The sequence below is a fragment of the Nicotiana tabacum genome, chromosome 10, assembly GCF_000715075.1.
Source record: "Nicotiana tabacum cultivar K326 chromosome 10, ASM71507v2, whole genome shotgun sequence".
Classification (NCBI taxonomy): Eukaryota; Viridiplantae; Streptophyta; class Magnoliopsida; order Solanales; family Solanaceae; genus Nicotiana; species Nicotiana tabacum.
In genome coordinates, this window is record NC_134089.1 from 4,144,664 (window position 1) to 4,167,309 (window position 22,646).

Sequence of the window (22,646 nt, forward strand, 5' to 3'; positions counted from 1 at the left end):
TCGATTCCTAAGAATATTATATAAACAGTTTATTCTAATATAAATATTAATAATTATTGTTACGATTAAAATTAGTAACCTATAAACTTATCGAGACAATTTAAACGTTGCTCCAAATTAATCCCTATCTCCATAGTAGTACGTAGAGGAGGTATGCAACAATTTTTAACCCAGAAAAGTAAAAGTAAACAAAGAAAGAATGACTGACGCGTGGCACAACAGGGAGGGAAGAGCCAAATAAGAGCGATTGCCATGCAAACACCTGTCAAATACGTGTCAATCCCTACATGCATTGCCCAAGTTTCCTATCTTAGTATTGGGTTTGAACTTCTCATATTTTTATTCTAGCCTTTGTTTCAGTCCTTTTGCTTACATCTTCCAAATGGACCCCACTTAAACCCCCACCCTCCCCACCCCCCACCCCCAAGTCCTTTCTAATGCAGACAGAGAACAAAAACCTCGTCTTTGAATAAATGTCACACACATATATATATTTCTTGGTTGTGTTCTTTGTTCTTCTTCTTAAACAAGTCTTGTCTTTCTCAACTTATTTATATATATAAGTAATGGCTACTATGGTTTTTTAGCTGCTTTTATCACTACTTCTTCATTTGACATCTTCAAAAAGAGTCTGAAATTAGCTTGGTGAAGTTTATCTAGCTGAAAAACAATCAAGAAAAGGTATTGTCTATTGAGCTTTATAATGATTTTAGCGGTTCCTATTGCTTTTTTGAGTCAGGGTCTCCTGGAAACAGTCTCTCGACCCAGGGCAGGGGTAAAGTCTGCGTACATATTACCCTCCTCAGACCCCATTTGTGGGATTATACTGTGTCGTTGTTATTGTTGTTGTACTTTTTCCATTAGCTTAGCTTGTTGAGCTAAGATCTGAAACTCCCAACACTATATTTGATATTGTGTGTGTGTGTGTTTTGGGTGGGTTTTTTTTTGGTGGGGTTGTTGTGTGGGGGGAGGGGGTGGGGGAGGTTGCTCTATGTTAAGAGTGAAAGGATATTTTATAGGGTTTTACTTGAGTTGCAAGATTGTGAAGTAATATCATGCCTCTTGTCACTTTCATTGTAATAGTAACAATTCATTTATAGTATTTTCTGACTTATGTTCTCTCTTTATTTGTCCCTCTATCTATACATTTATTTTATTTTATTTTCCCTTTTAGGGTAGGGTAGATTCTCTCTTTGTCTATCTGTCTTCCACTTAACATCTTGTTTATTTGTGTATGAATTAGTCATAACTAATTCATTAGTTTATGTTTAGATCTGCCCAATAAAAATTCATTAAACAAAAGTGGAAAGTTTCCAAGGCATTTAAAGCCCGCATGCCAAGAAATATGTTCCTATTTTAGTAGTACCTTTTGCTTAGATCCAAAAGTCCATGTGTTGCTTTTGAGTGTGACAAACCCTTTATGTTTTAAGCTATTTTTCCTTCATAGTCTGGATTGAAATTCTAGTCAACAACTATAACAAACAAGTTGGGGTCGGCCAGATGATCCGTTGTATAATATGTTTGTCCCGTCTTTGTTGTCAGTATTATCCATCGTATAATGTGTTTGTTACCTTCGTCGTCAGTATTGTAAAGACACAAGTGTCTGTCCTACACAGCCTTACCCTGTATTTCTGCAAGTCTGCAAGAGTTTATTTTTGCGGCTCGAAACCGTAATCTTATGGTCACGTGGCAGTATGGTAAAGGCACTTGGTAAAATATATGCGTAACATAGTTTTCAATTGTATCACTCGATACAATTTAATCTTTTGAAAGTTTTGTCCTCCTTAGTTTTTCTTTTTAGGTGACGTGATAATTTAAAGAAGATTGTACTATAGTTGTCCTCCTTAGTGTTATTGTAATCGGTACAATATCAGTGTATAGAAGTTAAACCAGTAACGACAATTGTCGCTCTTCCGTCTGACCTATATTTAAGTTGTCTTTGGAATCTTCTGTTTACTTAATGAGAGAGTGTGTGTGGGCGCGCGCGTGCTTGTTTGTGTATATTTTATTTGGACATAGAAGTTTGTCTTTGCTTTATTGAAGCTTTAACCTTTGAACATAGGGGCCTCATAGGCTCTTATGTTATTTATTTTTTGGGATGGAGTTGGAGTAGGGGCCTGATGTTCAAAACCTTGGATCTGTAAAGGCAATGAGAAATGGATTATTGTTAATTTTCTATTTACAATCGCGAATAAATGGACTATGTATAATCGAGTTTTTCTTCAATTATTGGAGGGTATATGCAAAGTATAGAGTAAAACTAACCTCTCTCAAACTTTGTATTATTTGAGTTTGATATATTAGTACGTGATTTGAAGCTTTCCAATTTTACAAGTATTGGCATTTCTGATTTTCAAGAGTTGACATTTCAGGTTTTAGTTAATCACGGCGTAAAGGCATCTTGAACAAGTGAAAAGAATCAACTCTAACTAGGAAAAGAAATCATAAAAATGGGCGTACCAGAATCGGAGATGGTGTCACAAGGTGAGGTTGAATCACCATTGCAACCAGATCAAAACCAGCACAAGAACCATCAGTTCCCGTCCCTCGGTAGACAAGCATCGATCTACTCCCTCACTCTCGACGAATTCCAACACACCCTATGTGAAAGTGGCAAGAATTTCGGGTCGATGAATATGGATGAATTCCTTAACAGCATTTGGACTGCTGAAGAAAACCAAGCCCACGCACACGCCCATGCCCATGCCGCGCACGGGCATGCGCACGCGCATTCTCATGCTCATAGCCAAGCACCAAGTACAGGGGAAGCCACTAGCACACCACATTTTGCGATAGGACAGAGCAATGTTTCAATGGAGAAAGCTATTGCCAAGCAGCCAAGCTTGCCAAGACAGGGTTCTCTTACGCTTCCGGAACCTTTGTGTCGGAAAACTGTGGATGAAGTTTGGTCAGAAATTCATAAGAGCCAAAAAGAGCAACATCAGAATAATGGGGGCAGTGTCCCGGACACGGGTAATTCCGCTCAACGGCAGGTTACATTTGGCGAAATGACACTTGAGGATTTCTTGGTCAAAGCAGGGGTAGTACGCGAACAGGCAGCCGTCCCTGCACCTCCTCAACAGCAATCATATATGATGTATCAAAACAGCAACAATCCCGCTATGGCCAATATGGCTCGACCTGTTATTGGCTTAGGTGGAGTCACGGGCAGCGTTGGAGTTGGCATTCCTAGCTATCCACCACTTCCTCAGACCGGGGTGGTTGAGGCCCCAATATACCCGGTAAGTATGAAAAGGGGTGCCGGATTCCCACAACAGCCAACGGCTGTTTACGGCGGGAGAATGGGGAATGGTGGCGGGGTCGGGTATGGGCAAGTACAAGGAGTGGCCGGGATGGGGTCGCCACTAAGTCCAGTGTCGTCGGATGGATTATGCGTTAATCAAGTCGATAGCGGGGGTCAATACGGGTTGGAAATGGGAATGAGAGGAGGAAGAAAACGCATAATAGATGGTCCGGTAGAGAAAGTGGTGGAAAGGAGGCAAAGGAGAATGATCAAGAATAGAGAATCAGCAGCAAGATCAAGAGCAAGAAAGCAGGTAAATATTTCTCCTAAATTTCGCTCGCTACGTATTCGTATTCGTTTGTCTATTTGACAATAAATACTTGTTGGTGCAGGCTTACACAGTAGAACTTGAGGCAGAACTGAACCAGCTAAAAGAAGAGAATGCACATCTGAAACAGGCCCTGGTAGTAAATATATTAGCAGAAATGTCCTTAATTTTGGAGTATGGTTTATTGTCCATTCACACTGAATTATAGTAACATATATATCTTTGTTTATATTGAGTGCTAGAATTATATCATAAACTTATATAAAGGTTCTCTTTGTTTTCTTTTTTTCCTTTTGAACGTGCAGGCGGAGCTCGAGAGGAAAAGGAAACAACAGGTAATTCCAACTTATCGCACGATATTATAGGTTTAGTCCTGAATAAGATGTTATTTTGCTTTGTCACATTTATCAACTTTAAAACTGGTTATGGTAGCAGTACTTTGACGAAGGGAAAATGAAAGTGCAAACGAAAGCGCAAAAGGCGACTAACAAATTGAGAGGTATGAGGAGGAGTTTGAGTTGCCCTTGATGTGTGGATGATCGAAGATAGAAGTATCTCATCGGTAGATATGAACACGAGATATAGTAGAATGGCCGGCGAAGAGCAAATGTCCGTCCTCTTTTGCTCGCGACAGATCAATCAATGGCGTCAAGGTAAGGCGGAAAGGTACGTGCACACGGAGAAGCTTGCAAGATCAGATGTTGTAGTCTTTTGACTTGCAAATGTTTGATTTCAGGCAAGGGCCCTCAAATGAGGAAGAAAGGATCCGTATTCGTGGATGCCAAGCTGAACGGGCAGCATGTTCGCATCATGGTGGACACCGGTGCAACTCACAATTTTGTGAGTAAAGAAAAGGCTAAGTCACTTGGCCTTAAGTTCGATCCTTACAGTGCCGTGTTGAAGACGGTAAACTCCAAACCCACCAACATATTTGGAGTTGCCCGCAACGTACAGCTCAACTTGGGAGCTTGGTTAGGGAGCGTGAACTTCGTTGTCGCTCCCATGGATGTGTTCGATCTGGTACTGGGGCTAGATTATTGGGACGAAGTTAAAGCGTTTGTGAGCGACAACGAAGTTCACGCTCCCTAACCAAGCTCCCAAGTTGAGCTGTACGTTGCGGGCAACTCCAAATATGTTGGTGGGTTTGGAGTTTACCGTCTTCAACACGGCACTGTCAGGATCGAACTTAAGGCCGTTCGAAGTGGCTGTCCCTTGGTTTTATGGCTTCCGACCTGAAATCACTTAATGATTCTGCCACCGCAATCGCTTCATCGACGTCTTGAACTTGACGCCGCTGCAATTCTACGGGAGAGATGTCGGTTTTAAGTAAGCCTTAGACTTTAGTTGTCGGTTTTAAGTAAGCCTTAGACTTTAGTGATGCGCTTTAAAATTTGCGGTGGACAATATCACTAGTCAATTTGGCTGTTAAATATGATATCAGAGTCACTTCGCGTGCAACTTTAACGATGGTGGAGCAAATTTCAAATTTCACATCGGTAAAATACGGCAAAAATGTAGAGTATACAAGTAAAAAAGCAGTCTTAGACCCTAGTGACGCGTTTTAAAATCGGGCTTAGATCCAAAGCGGACAATATTATTAGGGGTTGTTCATGCTGCTTTGGTTGGCTAAAATATTGTACACTCTAGCATCACCTGTATGCATCACCTATAAGTCATATAATCCATTTTTTTAAGAAAAAAATAAAATAAAACTGAGTTTTGGATTATGACATTATACGATGAACACTTCAAATTATTTAATATTGTCGGTTATAGTGATATAAGTAACACTTTGATAGAGATTATCTAAAAAGTCTTTATATGTATAGACTATTAAGGCCAAATATTTTTATAATTCAGTAGCTTTTAGATGATGTGCTCTCTCGCATCTTATTCTACTACTTTGTAGAGAAAGTCGGTCGTGAATCTCGGTATAACTTTGTTACCTTAGCCTGGAAAACAGCCTAGGAAACTAGGCCTCTTTCTATCCCGATATTGAGCCAAGCCCGGCACCCCTGATTGTGTTACGGATTCAGTTTCCCAAGAACAATCAAACAGTTCGTAACTCTAATTGCGTGACGTGATCGGCTGTTAGGACGATGGGGACGATAGAGAGTCCTCTAGTTCTACAAATAAACTATATACCATAACGTTTTCTGGAATAAATAAATCGACAAATAAAAATAAATAAGTGGTGGACAAAAGTGTAAAAATGTTAGCCATACATTATCAACAATCAACTAAATTACAAATGAATTCTTTTTCAATGAAACTAAGCTTTCTTTATAAGCAAAGGCTTGCAAAAAGTAGCCATTTTTTTGGCGGCCAAGAACTCTGTTTTTCTTTGGACAAAAATCAAATATGTCCAATTGCCATGTACTAACTTCAAGAAAAATTTCCCCTTTATTTCCATAACCAAGTGACCTTTTGATATTACAAAAAGGGCCAATTCTTACTTTCTTAGTCCAATAGCCTTTTTTCTCCATTACCCATATGTCAATACATGTTTCTCTACCAATAATTATTGGCTCATAAATATACATAGCAATGAAATCATTGAACAATGCTAAATCCCCTTGTTTGGATATAAATAACTTTGGTGTTTGAATTTCTTGAATTGTGTCATTACTCATATCAAAAGCAAATATCTTATCATTTTTACATGCCTTCCAATAGTAAAATCCATTCAAATATGTGTTACCACTTGATTTAACCATATCACGACTAAAAATATTGAATTCCTCGTAATTTCTCCAAGAGTTCGTACTCAGTGTATAAACTGAAATTATCGTAGGAGAATGCCAATTTTCTGAGTAATTGTCCCAATAATCTTTTATCCAGATAACTTTATAATCACCACTCGAGGGTTCCATTCCAAACCCAAATTTATATGAAGACAAATGAAATGAAGGAGAATTTAAGGGTTGACATATTATAAGAGGCTTAAATTCTTTAGTAGAAGGGTTCCATAGTGCTACTTCTTCTTGATCATTATAAAGCAAAAATAAACCATTTAAAGGACCAAGAATTTCCCACAAATATGTAGATGTGTTTAAAACATCTTGGTACAAATGGGATTTAGCAAATAATTGGTTTTGTTCATAAAATAAAGTGAAACCAGATTTCATTGTATCAAGAAAATAATGATGAACAAAATAATTTGTAGGATTATTGGGATGGTTAAGGTGTTTTTGAATAAAAATAGGATTTTCAATGAGGGCATACCAGTCTTTTTTAACACTCTTGGATTGCAAAAGACATTTCACTGGCAATCTTGAGAAAATTTCCATCACTAAATCTTCTGGTAAGTCACTTAAGTTTGTTGTTTGCACCATTTTTGTTTCTTCCAAGAAATGGAATTGTTTCCAAAAATAGAAGGAAAAAGAAAAAATAAGTAATTTGGTATAGAGAGTTATTTTGAAGGGGTGGGTATGTGTGTGTATTTATATAAAAAAAACACCCACTCGCACATATACACGTGTGTGTGTGTGTGTGAGAAATGAATATCAGCCATAGGTCTCTATGGTTAGCCAATTTCCTACCTACAAAATTTATATATGAATTTAATTTATGTGTATTGACGCCATAACAACAACAAATTAACTCAGTGTAATTTTACGGAAGTATCTACTCGTTACGGAATCTCAGGTGTCAAAGTGTGGATTTTCTGTAGTAAAAAAAAAGGACGTGCTATATCCGAAACGTACGAAATATAGTAAATATCGTAAAGGCAGATGTAGTAAGGGTTGCAAACATGTGTTAAAAAAAAATTCTCCCATTAGAATATTTTAATAGATCATATGTTTGTCAATGTTTTTCATATTTACTAAACATATATTCACTTATCAAAACTTTATCTATAATTTTAACAAAGTAAGACTGAAATAATATTCATGTAACAAAAAAAACCCGAAAACCCGACAAAACCGAACCAATCCAAACCGATATAGTTGGTTTGGTTTGGTTTTGATAAAAACCGAATCAATCCGGTCTATGTACACCCCTATATAGACCTTACACCTATCTTAAAAAGGTAGAGAGGTTGTTTCTGTTAGACCATCGGCTCATGAAAACATAAGAACTAGCAACAAGCAGTAATAACAGCAAAATAATAAGAAAATAGAAGCGGGGAAAAATAACAAATAGTGATAGATTTCTAAGAATAAGAATACAAGAATAACACTCATACTACTCGTAAGGAAAAAAATATAATCATGTCATTTTTTTATATAATTAGGTCATTTTTAATTATTTTTTTTATTACATTAAATGAGGGACGAGAAGAAGGAGAAGGGGATGTTACATCAAGTGATCGAGCTAGTCCTAAACGTCAATCAGGTCATTTAAAAAGTAATTACAAGTAATTTAATTAATAAATATTCATAGCAACCTGCAATAAATGACAATTAACTTGCTATAATAAATAAAATTATACTGATAGCGTAAAAAATTTGTACAGTTATTATATATATAACTTAAATCCTTTATTTTTCTTGGTAACTAAAAGAAAATTATATGTGTGTCCATATATCAGCCACGAGCCTCAAGGTTAGTTAACTCCATCCTGTCCATAAGTGTGTGTGTGTGTGTAAAATTGAACATCAGCCATAGGTCTCCAAGGTATAACAAGCCACACCCACACAGAGATGAGGTACCTAAATTGAAGGGGCCCACATCCCCCACCCCCTCCCCCAACAACCCCCAACCCCCACACATCCCTCTTCATATTTATTAAGTAATCTAAGTGGGCGTTTGGACGTAAGAATTGTAACATTCCGAAAAAAAATACTCCTATATATAAAAAAAAATCAAGTAAAAATGGTATTTGAAAATTAGAGTTGGTGTTTGGACATGAATATAATTTTGGGCTGTTTTTAAATTTTTGTGAGTGATCTAAAGTGAAAATTTTAAAAAATAATTTTTTGGAGATTTTCAAATTTTCGAAAAATTTCGAAATTCATCTTCAAGTGAAAATTGATAATTTTATGGCCAAACATTGATTTTGAAACAAAAAAAAGTAAAAAAAAAAATGAACTTTTTTAATGAACAAACGGGCCCTAAGACTTGATTATAATAAATTATGAACAACTTTTAATTCAAATACTATTGACCTATCCATCTTGATCTAATCAAATTTTGAGTCGATCATGACTTGACTATTTTGTTATTTGAACTCATTTTAACCCGTCCAAATTTAAAAATTTTAAATAAAACAGAGAAGATAGTCTATGGCTCTTTATTAATTAATATTGTATAACTCTAAAAATGGCTTGTATCTTTCCCCTATATGTCATATAATCCATTTTTTGTGAGAAAATAATCAAATTGGATTATGACATTATACGATGAACACTTCAAATTATTTAATATTGTCGGTTATAGTGATATAAGTACTTTGTTATATATATATATATATATATATATATATATATATATATATATATATATATATATATATATATATATATATATATATTATTTCTAAAAAGTCTTTATATGTATAGACTATTAAGGCCAAATATTTTTATAATTCAGTAGCTTTTAAATGATGCCATGATTCATAGAATGTTATATTGCAATCCAAGTTTCTATAAATAAGCTATTTACCATGACGTTTTCAATAAAGGGGAACAAATAAATCAAAAAATAAATAAGTGGTGGACAAAATTGAAAATGTTAGCCATCACGATCACGATCAAACTAAATTACAAATTATTTCTTTTTCAAAAAGTAGCCATTTCTTTGGTGGCCAAGAATTCTGTTTAATTTTTCTTTGGACAAGAATCAAGCATGTCCAATGCCATGTGCTTTCTTCAAGAAAAAGTTCCCCCTTGTTTCCCCAAGTGACCACCCTTCTTCGAAAAATTACATTGTGTATATAAGTAAATTATTAGGTTTTTGAAGTATATAAATATATATTGAATACTTTTTATCGGAGAATTTTTTCATATTTTTCAAATTTAAATACCCTTGTGAAAATTTCTGAATTTGCCACGGTATATATGTGTGTCTATATATCGGACGTGGACGGTTAACTAACCCCATCCTGGTAGAAATGACACCCTGAGAATGACATCTCTAAAAATAACAACAATAACAACCCAGTATAATCCCACTTAGTGAGGTCTGGGGAGGGTAGTGTGTACGCAGACCTTATCTCTACCCTAGGGTAGAGAGGTTGTTTCCAATGGACCCTCGGATCCTTTCCTCCAAGGACTTCCCATCTTGCTCTTGAGGAGACTCGAACTCACAACCTCTTGGTTGGAAGTGGAGATTGTTTACCATCAGAGCAACCTCTAAAAATAACTAATCTCTAAATAACATCCCTTAAAATTGCTATATGTGCACTTGCCCCAGTCCTGTCCATAAGTCTCCGAGGTATAACAATCCAACCTCATAGGCGGAGTCAGGATTTCAAGTTTATGGATTCAGAATTCTAATCGTTTTAAGCTACTAGGTTTAAAATTAATAATTTATATATATTCATGAATTTTTTTTTTAAACAAAGACAGAATTCGAACCCAAAACAACTAGTTTCGGCCGAACCCGCTCGGAATACTCTAGCTTCGCCCCTATCGAACCCCACCTATCACCTTACTAGTTTACCTATCCTAAAGGGAAGTAATGAAGAAGAGACAGCATGATTCTTACCTAACGTTTCAAAATAATGACAAAACAAAAATGAGTTAGTTGTATTGGAGGGACCCCATTGACACCACACCCCTCCTTTTATATTTATTAAGTTAATTAAGATGTGATTATAATTAATTAAGACTTCGTTATCACTACATGCTTGTGGTTTATGTTTGTTCTCTAGCCTAGAGTTTATCGGAAACGGTCTTTCTGTTCTACTTGAATAGGGTTAAGGTCTGCGTATACATTTTCCTCCCCAAACCCCCACTTGTGAAATTTTTTTAGGTTTTTTGTTGTTGTTATTGTTGTTTACTTCGTTATCATCACCTTGTTTTATCTAGCAATTCTTTTTTTATGGTCTTATACCAATAAATGCACCAAAATTCTCCACCATTGGACCATATATAGTGTGAATGATGTGTGGTATATAGTTAGCTATGGAATTTTTATTTTTATTTTTTGAAAATATTGAGAAAATAAATCAATTACAATTTTAATAAAAGAAAATGATCTTATAAAAATCTTCTGTGTATTATTTATTTATCTGATATATTATATTTTATCGATCTTCAGTAAATAAAAATTATATAACTAAAATAAGATTTGTATGGACCGTAAAATGAATTACCCTTGAACACGGGAGATGGACCCTTATAGAAAATATTACAGAGACAAATTGAAGGAAAACTAGAATTTGCGAAAAAGAATTGCTTTTGCAGAAGAAGCAACCAGTGTTTTAAAATACATGGACGTGAGGCGGGGCATTTTACTTAATGTGGGACGAGGCATAAACCCCGAGACATGGGGCATAAGCCCTATGGATCTATAAATTTTTAAATTTATAAGTTAATAAAATAATATAATAACCATACAAAAATATATAAAATACATTTAAAAGTTTAATAAATTAAGCTTTTGCTCATTGAATCCCTTCCTCGATCTGCTTGTAAATACTGAGTGTAATACTCGCTCGTCAATGATTGGTGCAAACGTCAAAAGCTTGTGAAAAAGGTATCTAACGGGCTAGGGAGAAATTTAAAAATAGTCAGATTTACACCTAGTCATTCAAAAATAGCCCAGTTTCAAAAGTAATCGAAATTTAGCCACTTTTCATGTAAAGATAAATCTGAGCGAAAACACTATTCAAAACCCGGAAAATACGCTCGTATATTATACTGGAGTTCCAGCATAAGTATGCTTGAACTCCAGCATATTATACGGGAGTTCCAGGATAACTATGCTGGAACTCCAGCATAATATGTTAGAGTTCCAACATAATATACTCGAGTTCCAGCAAGTATAAATGTCTAGTATAATATACTGGAGTTTGGAGCACCGGTGCTCCAGTCTCCCGTATATTATACAGGAGTCAGCAAAGTATACCGGTCCAACATAATATGCTGGAGTTCATACACATATGCACCGAACTCCCGTATATTATGCGGTACCGGTCTCTGTTGCAACAAAATAGTTACTATTTTTCATTAACTTCATAATGGCTATTTTTGAATGACCAGTTCAAAAACTGGTTATACCGTGCTATTTTAACAACGGGTTGTTGTCTTCTGGACCAACTTATCAATTTTGGGCCTTGTGGATCAAGGGGTTTAGCCCAGTCCCCTCCCTGTTGTTGAATGATGGACTCTTTCTTAAGAAGGTGAAGGTCCAATGTTTTACGAAATGGGCTGTTACTTCTAGACCAACTTATTGGGCTTTTATCTTGGCAAAACGGAATAAAGTAGAACGAGACATTCACGTGAAAATAGCACGGACTAGTCAGTTTTCGGACTGGTAATTAAAAAATAGCCAGCGTTTGCAAAATCATTGAAAAATAACCATTATTTTGCTACAACACGGAAAATTCCAGCATAATATACTGGAGATTGGTGCACCTGTATATGAACTTCCAGCATATTATGCTGGAACTCCAACACACGGAAAGTTCCAGCATAATAACTAGAGAATTGAGCAGCTATGTATGAATTTCCAGCATATTATGCAGAACCAGTATATTATATTGAAACTCCAGTATATTATACTGGAACTCCAGCATATTATACTGGAACTCCAATATATTATGTTGGAATATTTTTCGGATTTTTAACAGTTTTTTCGTTCAGATTTATCTTTACATGAAAAGTGGCTAAATTTTGATTACTTTTGAAACTGTTTTTTCAATTACCACCTGTAAATCTGGCTCTTTTTGAATTTCACCCGATATTCACAAGTAATAGCGTGCTTGGCCAAGCCGAAAGCAGTTTTTTTTCAAAGTTGAGGTCTTTGACTAAGTTTAAGAGTAGAAGAAGAAGTTGTTTGTGAGAAGCTTAAAAAAATAGTTTCTTCCTAAAAGTATTTTTTTTTAAAAGCACTTTTAAAAATACGTTTATAGCATGTTCGACCAAGTTTCTTTTTGGTCAAAAGTGCTTTTTTTAAAGTTAAGGTGTTTGGCCAAACTTATAAAGGAAAAAATGTGATTTTAAGTAGAGACATAAGTAGTTTTTGAGAAGTAGAACAAAGTAGCTTCTTCTAAAAAGTACTTTTGAGAAAATACAATTATAGCATGTTTGGCCAAACAGGTTATTAGAAGCACTTTTTAAAAGTTTGACCAAATACTTATTTTTGCTCAAAAGTGCTTTTCAAATTAATTAAGAAATTACTAGCCTGTTTGGGTCAAGCATCTCCAAGTTGAGAAGCATTTTTTTCTTCAAAAAAAGTGATTTATTTTCTAAAGTTGAAGTGTTTGGCCAAACTTTTAGGAGGAAAAAAAGTACTTTTGAGATGAAGTAGAAGCGGTTTTGGAGAAGCAGAAAAATGTAGCTTCTCCCCAGAAACACTTTTTTGAGAAGCACTTTTGATAAAAATGCACTTAGAAGCACTTTTTAAAAGTTTGGCCAAACACTAATTGCTGCATAGAAGTATTTTTCAAATTAATTAGCCAAACACAAATTGTTTCTCACCAAAAGTACTTCTGAGAAAAGCACTTTTGAAAAAAAACACTTCTCAAAATAAACTGATTTTTCCAGATTGGCCAAACATGTTATACTTCTCACTAAAACTACTTTTTCGAAATGCACTTTTTAAATAAACTAATTTTGAAGGTTGGCAAAACAGGCTATTCAAAACACATTTTGAAAACTTGGTTAACCACTAATTGCTGTTCAAAAGTGTTTTCCTAATTGATCAGCCAAATACAATATGCTTTTCCAGCAAAAGTACTTTTCTGAAAAATATACTTTTTAAAATAAACTGCTTTTAAGAGCACTGCCAAACAAGCTATAGAGCATTTGATGAATCATTCTAGTTAGGAAAGTTCTACAAAATAATAAAGTTCAGTAGAAGTCGTAGAGATTATATAATATCATAAGGCTTATTTTGTAATTCGAATAAGAGATTTTGATCAAAATGCACCTTATTAAAAATCGAACCAGACCTATTTTGTGGGTGTAATTTGTCTTGAAAATTGGAACAAATTAGGGGTGGTAAATGGGCATATCGGGCTGAATCTGGGCGAGTCAAGATGAGTTAGGTCAATAAATGGGTCATTGCCCAACCCAGCTCAAAGTGTATTTGGGTCAAGATGGGCTAAACAATGGGTCATAACCCAACCCGCCCAACTTGACCTATATTTTAGAACCATGCTCCTCTTGCATAAAAAAAAGTCTTTTACCTTAAAATGTGTAAGTTGAAATTTTTTTTAGGGGGTGGGGTGGGAAATGCAGAAAAACAAAAAAAAACAGAAAACAGAAAATTAAAAGAAAAGTAACAGAAAAAACAGAAAATTGAAAATACAAAAAAAAAAAAAATTAAGGGAGAGAGTTTTTGCGCGCGGGGGAGTGGGGGGGGGGGGAAGGGACAAGGTGTGGGGGTGGGGGGTGCAGAAAAAAATAGAAAAAAAAAAAAGTGAAAAATTTTTTTTTAGGGGATGGGGGTTTTGCGGGAGTGGGTGGTGCAGAAAAAAACTGAAAATTAAAAATACAAAAAAAAAAGAAGTAAAATTGGGGCAACTAAATAAATTCTATATAAGTTGGGTTGAGATACCTTTTGTTTTGAGTGAGTTTTATGGGTTGTATTTGGGCTGCTTAATGGATCAGAATGAGTTATAAAATATAATAGGTTAACTTGGGCTCAGCCCAAATTAACCCATGAGCTAAAATTATGTAACACACTCATTAATCTCTGGACGGATTGGACGGGTTAGATGGGTTTGAGCTCAAATTGTCACCTCTAGAATAAATGAATTTTTAAATATGTGTAACAATAGATGCTTAGCCAATGTTCAATGCAGTCTGACTAGCTATAAAAAAAATTATTGATTACTCATTACTGGGAAGCAAATCGTCGAAATTGATGATTAAATCTGCGTATACAAAATAAAAAAAATAAAAAAATAAAAAAAATTAATAGATACACGTGTTGTGTTTAGATAAGCTTCCGATAATTGTTTGTTTTTACAACCTGTATTTAAAAATAAGAAGAGGACCCCTTTTTCTTTTGATCATGATTTATGCAATAATCTAAATAAAAAGCAGTCTGATGCACTAAGCTTTCGTTATGCGTTGGGTTTGGGAAAGGACCGGACTACAAAAGTCTATTGTACGCAGTCTTACCCTACATTTCTGCAATAAGCTATTTTCACAACTCGAATCTGTAACCTTCATGTCACATGACAGCAACTTTACCAATTACGTCAATGCTCTCCTTCATGCAATAATCTAAATATATCTGATTAATTTTTCTTTAAATTTTGTCCCTAATGTTTAGATTTTTGTCTTACGAAGTTTTCAACTGTTGGTATGCAACTTGTTAAAAACAAGAATGTGAAATGGCGAAAGTAAAGGGGAACAAATGCTAATACTCCAAAATACGAGGAAATATACGAAATTTTGCCTAATTGAATAGAAATAATTATCACGATAGTTGTAGAAAGCATGCATAACATGTTTTCCTTTACTAACTAATCCAAAACTATTGAGATCAATAATTTAAATTTGTTATAGTAGCAAGAGCGCAATATTATATGTGGGTTAGACGTACATTACAAGTTCAGCACCATACATTAGTTAGTAATAGTTACACCTAGAAAATAACCATACAACAAAAGGACAGTCGCGTGCACAAGGTATCCGTGCTCATGTAGGGCCCGGAAAAGGGCCGCACCCCAAGGGGTGTGATGTAGACAGTCTATCCTAATACAAGCATTAGTGGCTGCTTCCACAGCTCGAACCCGAGGCAACTTTACCATTGCCTCCCAGAGGCGGATTTACGTTGTGGAGAGGGGGTGGTATGCCACCCGGTCGCTCGGGTAGAATTTCATACATCCACAGATACATTACTAATATTTCACGTGAAAAAGATAGATAAACAAATAATGGCACCCCAAGTAATAAAATAGTTAGAGGTGCCATGGTCGAAGTATCCTTTGCCAGCAGAGGCGGACCCACGTTGTGGGTTGAGGGGTCACGGGACCCCGTTAACCTCGGCAAAACCCTATATATATATATATATATATATATATATATATATATATGTCTGTATAGGTCAAAATCTGACCGTTAAAAATATTATTTGTGCTCCCAAATGAGAAAAGGTGTGTGGAAGAGCTGGTTGTATGAGCCACTTTACATTCTTACTTTATTGCATGGATCTCTGTTCGAAATCCTTCTCTTAACTTTTTCACCTCCTTTCTGTTTTACTTCTTTCAATTCAACATAATTAATACTAATATTTCTGCCACAACCTTCTTCAACAATTACTTTGACAGAGTAGCATATATCTGTCAACTCCGACTCGATAATGAGAACTAAGGGTTAAAGTTTATTCTTCAGTTCTTTGACTATTAACAAACCTTTAATCTTGATTTCCTTAGTAAGTTTTTTTGATAATTTTTGAAGTTTGAATACCCTTTTGATCACTGGTCACTTTTTATTTAAGAAAAAACTTACAAACTTTAAATTTCGAAACATGCTTAAAACCAAACATCTATCCTTCCCTAGCACCCATTTTAAGAAGAAATATCCATATATGTTCGATGTTTTCTCTTTCTTTAGAACTTCATTTTGCTTATACTTGGAAGATATTCGTTATAATCCTTAAGTTTTCAAAGAGTTGTACGCCGAATTTTATCGCTAGTTATTAGCATACAGTGGTGCCCCCGTCATGCTCAAATCGTGGGTCTGCCTCTATTTGCCAGACCCAATGCCCAAGATCGAGCCTCATTTTGCTCATAAGTAGAACTGATTTTACTTTTACTGTGTTACCTCTTTACAGAATACTTTTTTTTCTTCTCTTTTTTTTTTTTTAATTTCTTTTATCTTCATTTTTGTATTTTTTTCTCTGTGTGCAATTCCATTTTTATTAGTTATTTATTCAAAAAGTATATTTGCTTTTACTTTTACTGTGTTACCTCTTTACAGAATACTTTTGTTTTCTTCTCTTTTTCTTAATTTCTTTTATCTTCATTTTTGTATTTTCTCTCTATGTACAATTCCATTTTTATTAGTTATTTATTAAAAAAGTGTATTTGCTTATGTTCATTTGTTTTAGATCTCAATTTCTTTCTTTTTTTTAAATATGCTTTTAATCATTTTTTAAATCTAGTTAGTATTATTTTTTCCTTGAAAAGACCAAATATATTCAGTTTGGTTACCATGTGTTTATTTATGCACCAAAAGATCTTGTAAAGTAAACTAAATTAATTTAAAATGGATCGAACCAAACTAAATTAATTTAAAATAGAGCGAACCGACCAAATGCATGTATACCCAAATTCAACCTCCTTAACTACTGGTTACTGAACATTAAGTGCAGTGGCACTCGCAACCACTAAATCTCGGATCCGCCTCTGCTGCCTCCAGAAACAATCATACAATAAATAGAGGTAAAACAAAGTAAGATTACAAGAAAATACGAGAAGTTTATAATTTTCCCAAGTTACCACTACTCAATTTCTTGATTGAAACTAAGCTCTTTTTGTAAACAAGAACTTGCAAAGGGTAGCCATTTTCCCATGGTCCAATGCACTTAATAATTTCTTGTGTTGTTGGATCAATCATAGCAAGATTTGAAGTTGTAGTTTCAACAAAAATCTCACCATTAACACCATATCCAATTGGTCTCTTAACAATCAAATTTGATTCAATAACCAATCTTTTAGTCCAAAATCCAAACTTTTCCATCACCCAAATCTCAATACATGTCTTGCCTTGAACAAGAAAATGAAAGAACATAGAAACAAAACCATCATATAAACCAAGTGTTCCTAAATTTGAATTGAACAAATTAGGAGTTTTAATCACTTGAAAAACCTCATTTGTCAAATCAAATGCAAGAATATCACATTTTCGTCCACCGTTAATACACTGAGTATGTTGTTGTTGTTCGCTGGTAATCATCTTCCAGAAATAAAATCCATCCAAATATGTACCAAAATAAGACATAACTATATGACTACTCCAAAATGTATTATCCTCAAAATGTTTCCAAGAATTAGTACTTAGTGTATAAACTGAAATAACAGCTGATTTATTCCTTGTAAATGTTTCTTCTTTCCAATAATCCCTTATCCATATAACTTTATAATCTTTATTCAAAGGGTCAATTCCAAATCCAAAATGATGAGCATATGACTTAAAATAAGGATAAAAAGGTGGACTTGGTATTATTATTTTCTTGATTTCCTTTGTTTCTGGATTCCATATAGCCATTTCATTCATATCAAGATTGTACACAAAAAATAAGCCATTTAAAGGGCCAATTACTGGCTTTAAAGATGTGGATTTGTGAATATAAATATCTTGGAATAAAGGGTATTTATTAGTTGAGAGAGATAATTGTTTTTTGTCTAAGAAATAGAGATGAATAAATGGAATTGCATGATTTGTTTTGTGGCAAAAATGTTTGGTAATAAAAATGGGAGTTTGGATAAGTATGTACCAGTATTTGCAAACAGATTTGAGTTTCAGTAGAGATTTCACAGGCAATCTTGAGAATATTTCCATAATTATATCTTCTGGAAATTGATCAAAATTTGAAGAAAATCCATCCATTTTGCGAGCTGCTTGAAAGTAAACTAGAAGAAATATTTCTTTTCTTGGTTGGAAAATGAATTGTTTTATTGTGACCTCACAGTTGCTTCAAGTCTTCTATATATAGCAAGAAAGATTGCGGTGAATTGGTAAGTACTCTTTTATTCTTAAAGGTCTCGAGTTCAAATTTTAGATATGAAGTCGCTTTTTTTAGGGAGCGTTTTACCCTCCTCTTCCTCCCTCCCACCCGAATTTGGAACTTCCCGATACGAATACAAATTTTATTAGGCCCCAATATGAATACCGGACACCTAGTAAAAAATCAAAAGAAAAGTCTTCTATGCATGTTCCAACCATGACCTTGTCATTAATCTTATAAATACATAACATGTGTCATTTATACACGTTCAGGGACGGATCCAGTGTTTCGACACTAAATTTATCTGAAATCAATACTTCCGACACGATACAAAAATATTCAGTATATATTTTAGACAATAAATTCAATGCTAAGAATGTTAAAGGTCAAAGCAATTAATGAAGTCATGATTTGCCTTTGTACTTAATCATAGTTAATTAATATGTATTTTGTATCTATATAAAACTTGATTATGATAAATTAATATAGTTATAGTTAATATAAAAACTCAACGTGATAAAGACTATTCGGGCCCATCCCACGCCTCCATCTCCCGGCTACCAAAAAATCGAGAAACATGCCTTTGTTATACAACGAATTTAGGTTGCAATTTATGTCTAAGTTGACTCACGAAGGCGAATTTAGGATTTGAGGCTTATGGATTTCTATTGTAATTTCAAATTAATATGTAATAATAATTGGAAGAAATTGAAAAATAGTCCAGTTTCAAAAGTAATCGAAATTTAGCGGAAGAAATTCAAAAATAGCCAGATTTATAACTAGTCGTTCAAAAATAGGTCAGTTTCAAAAGTAATCAAAATTTAGCCACTTTTCATGTAAAGATAAATCTGAGCGAAAACACTATTCAGAACCCGGAAAATACGCCAGTATATTATACTGGAGTTCCAACATAAGTATGTTTGAACTCCGGCATATTATACTGGAGTTTCAGGATAAGTATGCTGGAACTCCAGCATAATATGATGGAGTTCCAGCATAAGTACACTAGAGCTCCAGCATAATATACTAGAGTTCCAGCAAGTATAATTGTCCAGTACAATATACTGGAGTTTGGAGCACCGGTGCTCCAGTCTTCAGTATATTATACTGGAGTCAGCAAAGTATACTGGTCCAGCATAGTATGTTGGAATTCATACACTGGTGCACCGAACTCCAGTATATTATGTTGGATCGGTCTCTGTTGCAGCAAAATAGTGACTATTTTTCATTGACTTCGTAAACGCTGGCTATTTTTGAATGATCAATCCGAAAACTGGCTATACCGTGCTATTTTTACTAATAACTGGGTTCACAGTTAGGTATTTACAAATATTTAATGAATTTCTTAATATAAATACAAGGTTTACGTAAGAGTTACTAGGTTCCCGAAAAACCGTATTTAATGCTCTAGGTCCGCCCATTAGTTGAGAAAACATTTGAACATTGATATTCAAGTTGAGAAAATATTGATATACGCCAGGATGCATATAGAAAAATAAAAAGAAAAATATTTTAGTCACGAAAAAAATTTGAACATCAATAAAAGATAGTCAATGATGCATTTGAAAGTCAAAATATATGTGCGGTAATCTCTATCTTAATTTTTATTATATTCAATCTATTTTTCAGCTAAGTATTCTTTGTATTTATCTTAGATATGGAACAATTCTGTTAAAAACAAATATTGGATCTGTTTAATTGACTATAAAAATAAAAGATTCTGAATTTTATTTTATTTTAATAAGGGAAAAAAATGAAATTTTCAGAATATTTTTCTAGTCAATGAAACAGTTTTGTCATTTTGTTTTCTTTTGTCTTTATCAGTTCATTCACACACCTACCTCTATCTCACCAATAATTCCATTCACAATCTTACATTGATTGCTTACGCAAAACAAAGTACCCAAAAAAAAAACTAAAAGTAATTTAGAAGATACTTTAGCTAAAGTGGACAATAAGGTCTCATATTGTAGGAAAAATAGCACGGGTTAGCCAGTTTTCGGATTGGTAATTAAAAAATAGCCGGCGTTTGTAAAGTTATTGAAAAATAACCACTATTTTGCTGTAATACGGAAAGTTCCGGCATAATATATTGGAGATTGGTGCACCTATGTATGAACTTCCAACATATTATGCTGGAACTCCAGTACACGGAAAGTTCCAGCATAATATATTGAAGATTGGAGCACCTGTGTTTGAACTTCCAGTATATTATGTTGGAACTCCAGTATATTATGCTGAAATATTTTTTGAATTTTGAACAGTATTTTTGTTCAGATTTATCTTTACATGAAAAGTGGCTAAATTTTGATTATTTTTTAAACTGTGGCTATTTTTTAATTACCACTTGTAAATAGGGCTATTTTTGAATTTCACTCCATATTGTAATGGCCGAGCCCATTAGTGATATTGTCCGCTTTGAGTCAAAACTTATACGGTTTTAAAATGTGTCACTAAGGTCTAAGACTTATTTACTTATATATCCAGCATCTCCTCCATGTTTTGTTGATAGGGATTCGCCTGTGGTGTCATATACACCCCCTCAGGACTCAGCGTTCTCGTTGAGGTTTGTCCCACCACCTTCTCAAAGATTTGAGATTCGCTTAAACTCAATTGATCACTGAAGTTTGCCTCATTATTGTTCAAGGTTGCACGCGGAGTGACTCTGATATCATATGTAACAATTCAGTCCACTAGTGATATTGTATGCTTTGGGCGTAGGCTCGCACAGTTTTAAAACGCGTCATTAGGGTTTAACATATATTCTAGCTCCATTAGGGGTAAGGTGTTCCTTATCTTCTACCTTCTATTTCACACACACACATACACATACACACACACACACACACACACACATATATATATATATATATATATATATATATATATATATATATATTTCTTTTATTTATTTCAATATTAATTTGTACATGCTTCGAAATATTATTCGGTATCTATCACCTTTTACTAGTATATAAATAATTGAGTTCTCTCTACTAAGAGATGCCGGATTAATCCTCATATATAAACTAGATAAATATTATTCGAACTTGATATTTATATCGAACCATATTAATTTTATTCATTAGCTATTACTATATTTTAATAATTTTGTCGACTAAACCACGACAGATAAAAACCCCATATATGAAGTATAATAAATAATATTATTTGCTGCTTCGATTAATTTGAAATTTAAAGTTGCATCTATTTTCCAACAGAGAAACCCACTACAGAATAAAATAATGTTCAAAATTTTGAAAATTTGGACTTTATCCCCATTTTGGATCTGCTTCGCTTTAAATAATAATATAATTAATTTAAACCATAATATTCGGATCCAAAACAAATATAAATCTGAGATGTACTTTTGCTCTTATTTAAAATTTCAGCAGAAATCAAGTGGCTGCTTCTTCAAATTTCAGCCAAAAATCCGGAGTTCACCAAACATGACTTAAGTTAAATATTTGCCGAATCTATTTATATTAAAATTTGGTTTTTTTATATTGTTGAATTTTTTTCTTCTGAAAACATCATAAACATCACTACTGTTACACATTACATTCAATTAAACTTGGACATAACAACAACAATTATGCTTCGGTCTCAAACAAATTGTTTTTATTTGAGCGAATTAAACTTGGAGAATAAACTAAAAATTATTTATTTTAAAGCAATGTTTTAGGAAAAGAATATCTTAGGTAAAAGATGTTTTATGCCCTACCAAATAAATATTAAAATGGTAGTGTTTAATTCCCTCTAAACTCTGCTTGCGCCACCATAAGTAGATATCGTACAGAAGCCACCAATGTTTTCTTATAACAATACTGTCGGGAGCGTACGCAGGAATTTCTGCAAGTAGTGTTAACATTTGAAAAGGTGAACAAAAAAATAAATCACTATAATGATACCTAATCTATACATACATATTTAATAAAAAAAAAAAAAGCAAATCGACAAAGCAGTGTCACGTGACATTGCTTCGGCCAAGGTGTGTAAGCCCCTGCCAACTTATGAGCACCTCGGCAATTCAATAGAGTATTTGCATCTACACTAGTAGAGAGTATTTGACAACTCGACGAAGCATTAGCACTTGACACTACTTCGGCCAAGGTGTGTAAGCCCCTGGCAGCTTGCAAGCACCTTGACAATTCAATAGAGTATTTGTATCTCCACCAACAAAGAGTATTTGACAATTTGACGAAGCATTAGCACTTGACACTGCTTCAGCCTAGGTGTGTAAGCCCCTGGCAACTTGCAAGCACCTTGACAATTCAA

At 34.2% G+C, this 22,646-nt stretch overlaps 3 protein-coding genes across 4 annotated transcripts; 1 reads left to right on the plus strand and 2 right to left on the minus strand.

The window, feature by feature from the left end:
- Positions 1–449: 449 nt before the first annotated feature.
- LOC107782669 (protein ABSCISIC ACID-INSENSITIVE 5-like) lies at positions 450–4,311 on the plus strand. Of its 2 annotated transcripts, none has more exons than XM_016603578.2 (5): positions 450–681; positions 2,373–3,557; positions 3,637–3,746; positions 3,878–3,907; positions 4,008–4,311. In XM_016603578.2, exons 2-5 carry the CDS (start codon positions 2,451–2,453, stop codon positions 4,027–4,029), a joined length of 1,269 nt encoding a protein of 422 aa, XP_016459064.2. In that variant the 5' UTR covers positions 450–681; positions 2,373–2,450; the 3' UTR covers positions 4,030–4,311. The 2 variants fall into 2 exon arrangements, with proteins under 2 accessions (XP_016459064.2, XP_016459063.2); XM_016603577.2 differs by having other exon boundaries at positions 458–681; positions 3,637–3,708.
- Positions 4,312–5,778: 1,467 nt separating this feature from the next.
- LOC142164580 (putative F-box protein At2g02030) lies at positions 5,779–6,995 on the minus strand. The gene has a single exon (XM_075222501.1). It carries the CDS (start codon positions 6,905–6,907, stop codon positions 5,813–5,815), a length of 1,095 nt encoding a protein of 364 aa, XP_075078602.1. The 5' UTR covers positions 6,908–6,995; the 3' UTR covers positions 5,779–5,812.
- A 9,882-nt stretch (positions 6,996–16,877) lies between these two features.
- On the minus strand, positions 16,878–18,305 carry LOC107782672 (F-box only protein 8-like). Its single transcript, XM_016603590.2, has one exon. The coding sequence runs from the start codon at positions 18,248–18,250 to the stop codon at positions 17,120–17,122; it is 1,131 nt and encodes a 376-aa protein (XP_016459076.1). The 5' UTR covers positions 18,251–18,305; the 3' UTR covers positions 16,878–17,119.
- Between the last annotated feature and the right edge of the window lie 4,341 nt (positions 18,306–22,646).

Bases quoted from the DNA above. Each gene is read 5' to 3' on its own strand.
- LOC107782672 (XM_016603590.2), bottom strand. From the start codon at position 18,250: ATGGATGGATTTTCTTCAAATTTTGATCAATTTCCAGAAGATATAATT.
- LOC107782669 (XM_016603577.2), top strand. From the start codon at position 2,451: ATGGGCGTACCAGAATCGGAGATGGTGTCACAAGGTGAGGTTGAATCA. The intron at 3,558-3,636 runs GTAAATATTTCT...TTGTTGGTGCAG, and splicing joins GATCAAGAGCAAGAAAGCAG to GCTTACACAGTAGAACTTGA. The intron at 3,709-3,877 runs GTAGTAAATATA...TTGAACGTGCAG, and splicing joins CACATCTGAAACAGGCCCTG to GCGGAGCTCGAGAGGAAAAG.
- LOC142164580 (XM_075222501.1), bottom strand. From the start codon at position 6,907: ATGGTGCAAACAACAAACTTAAGTGACTTACCAGAAGATTTAGTGATG.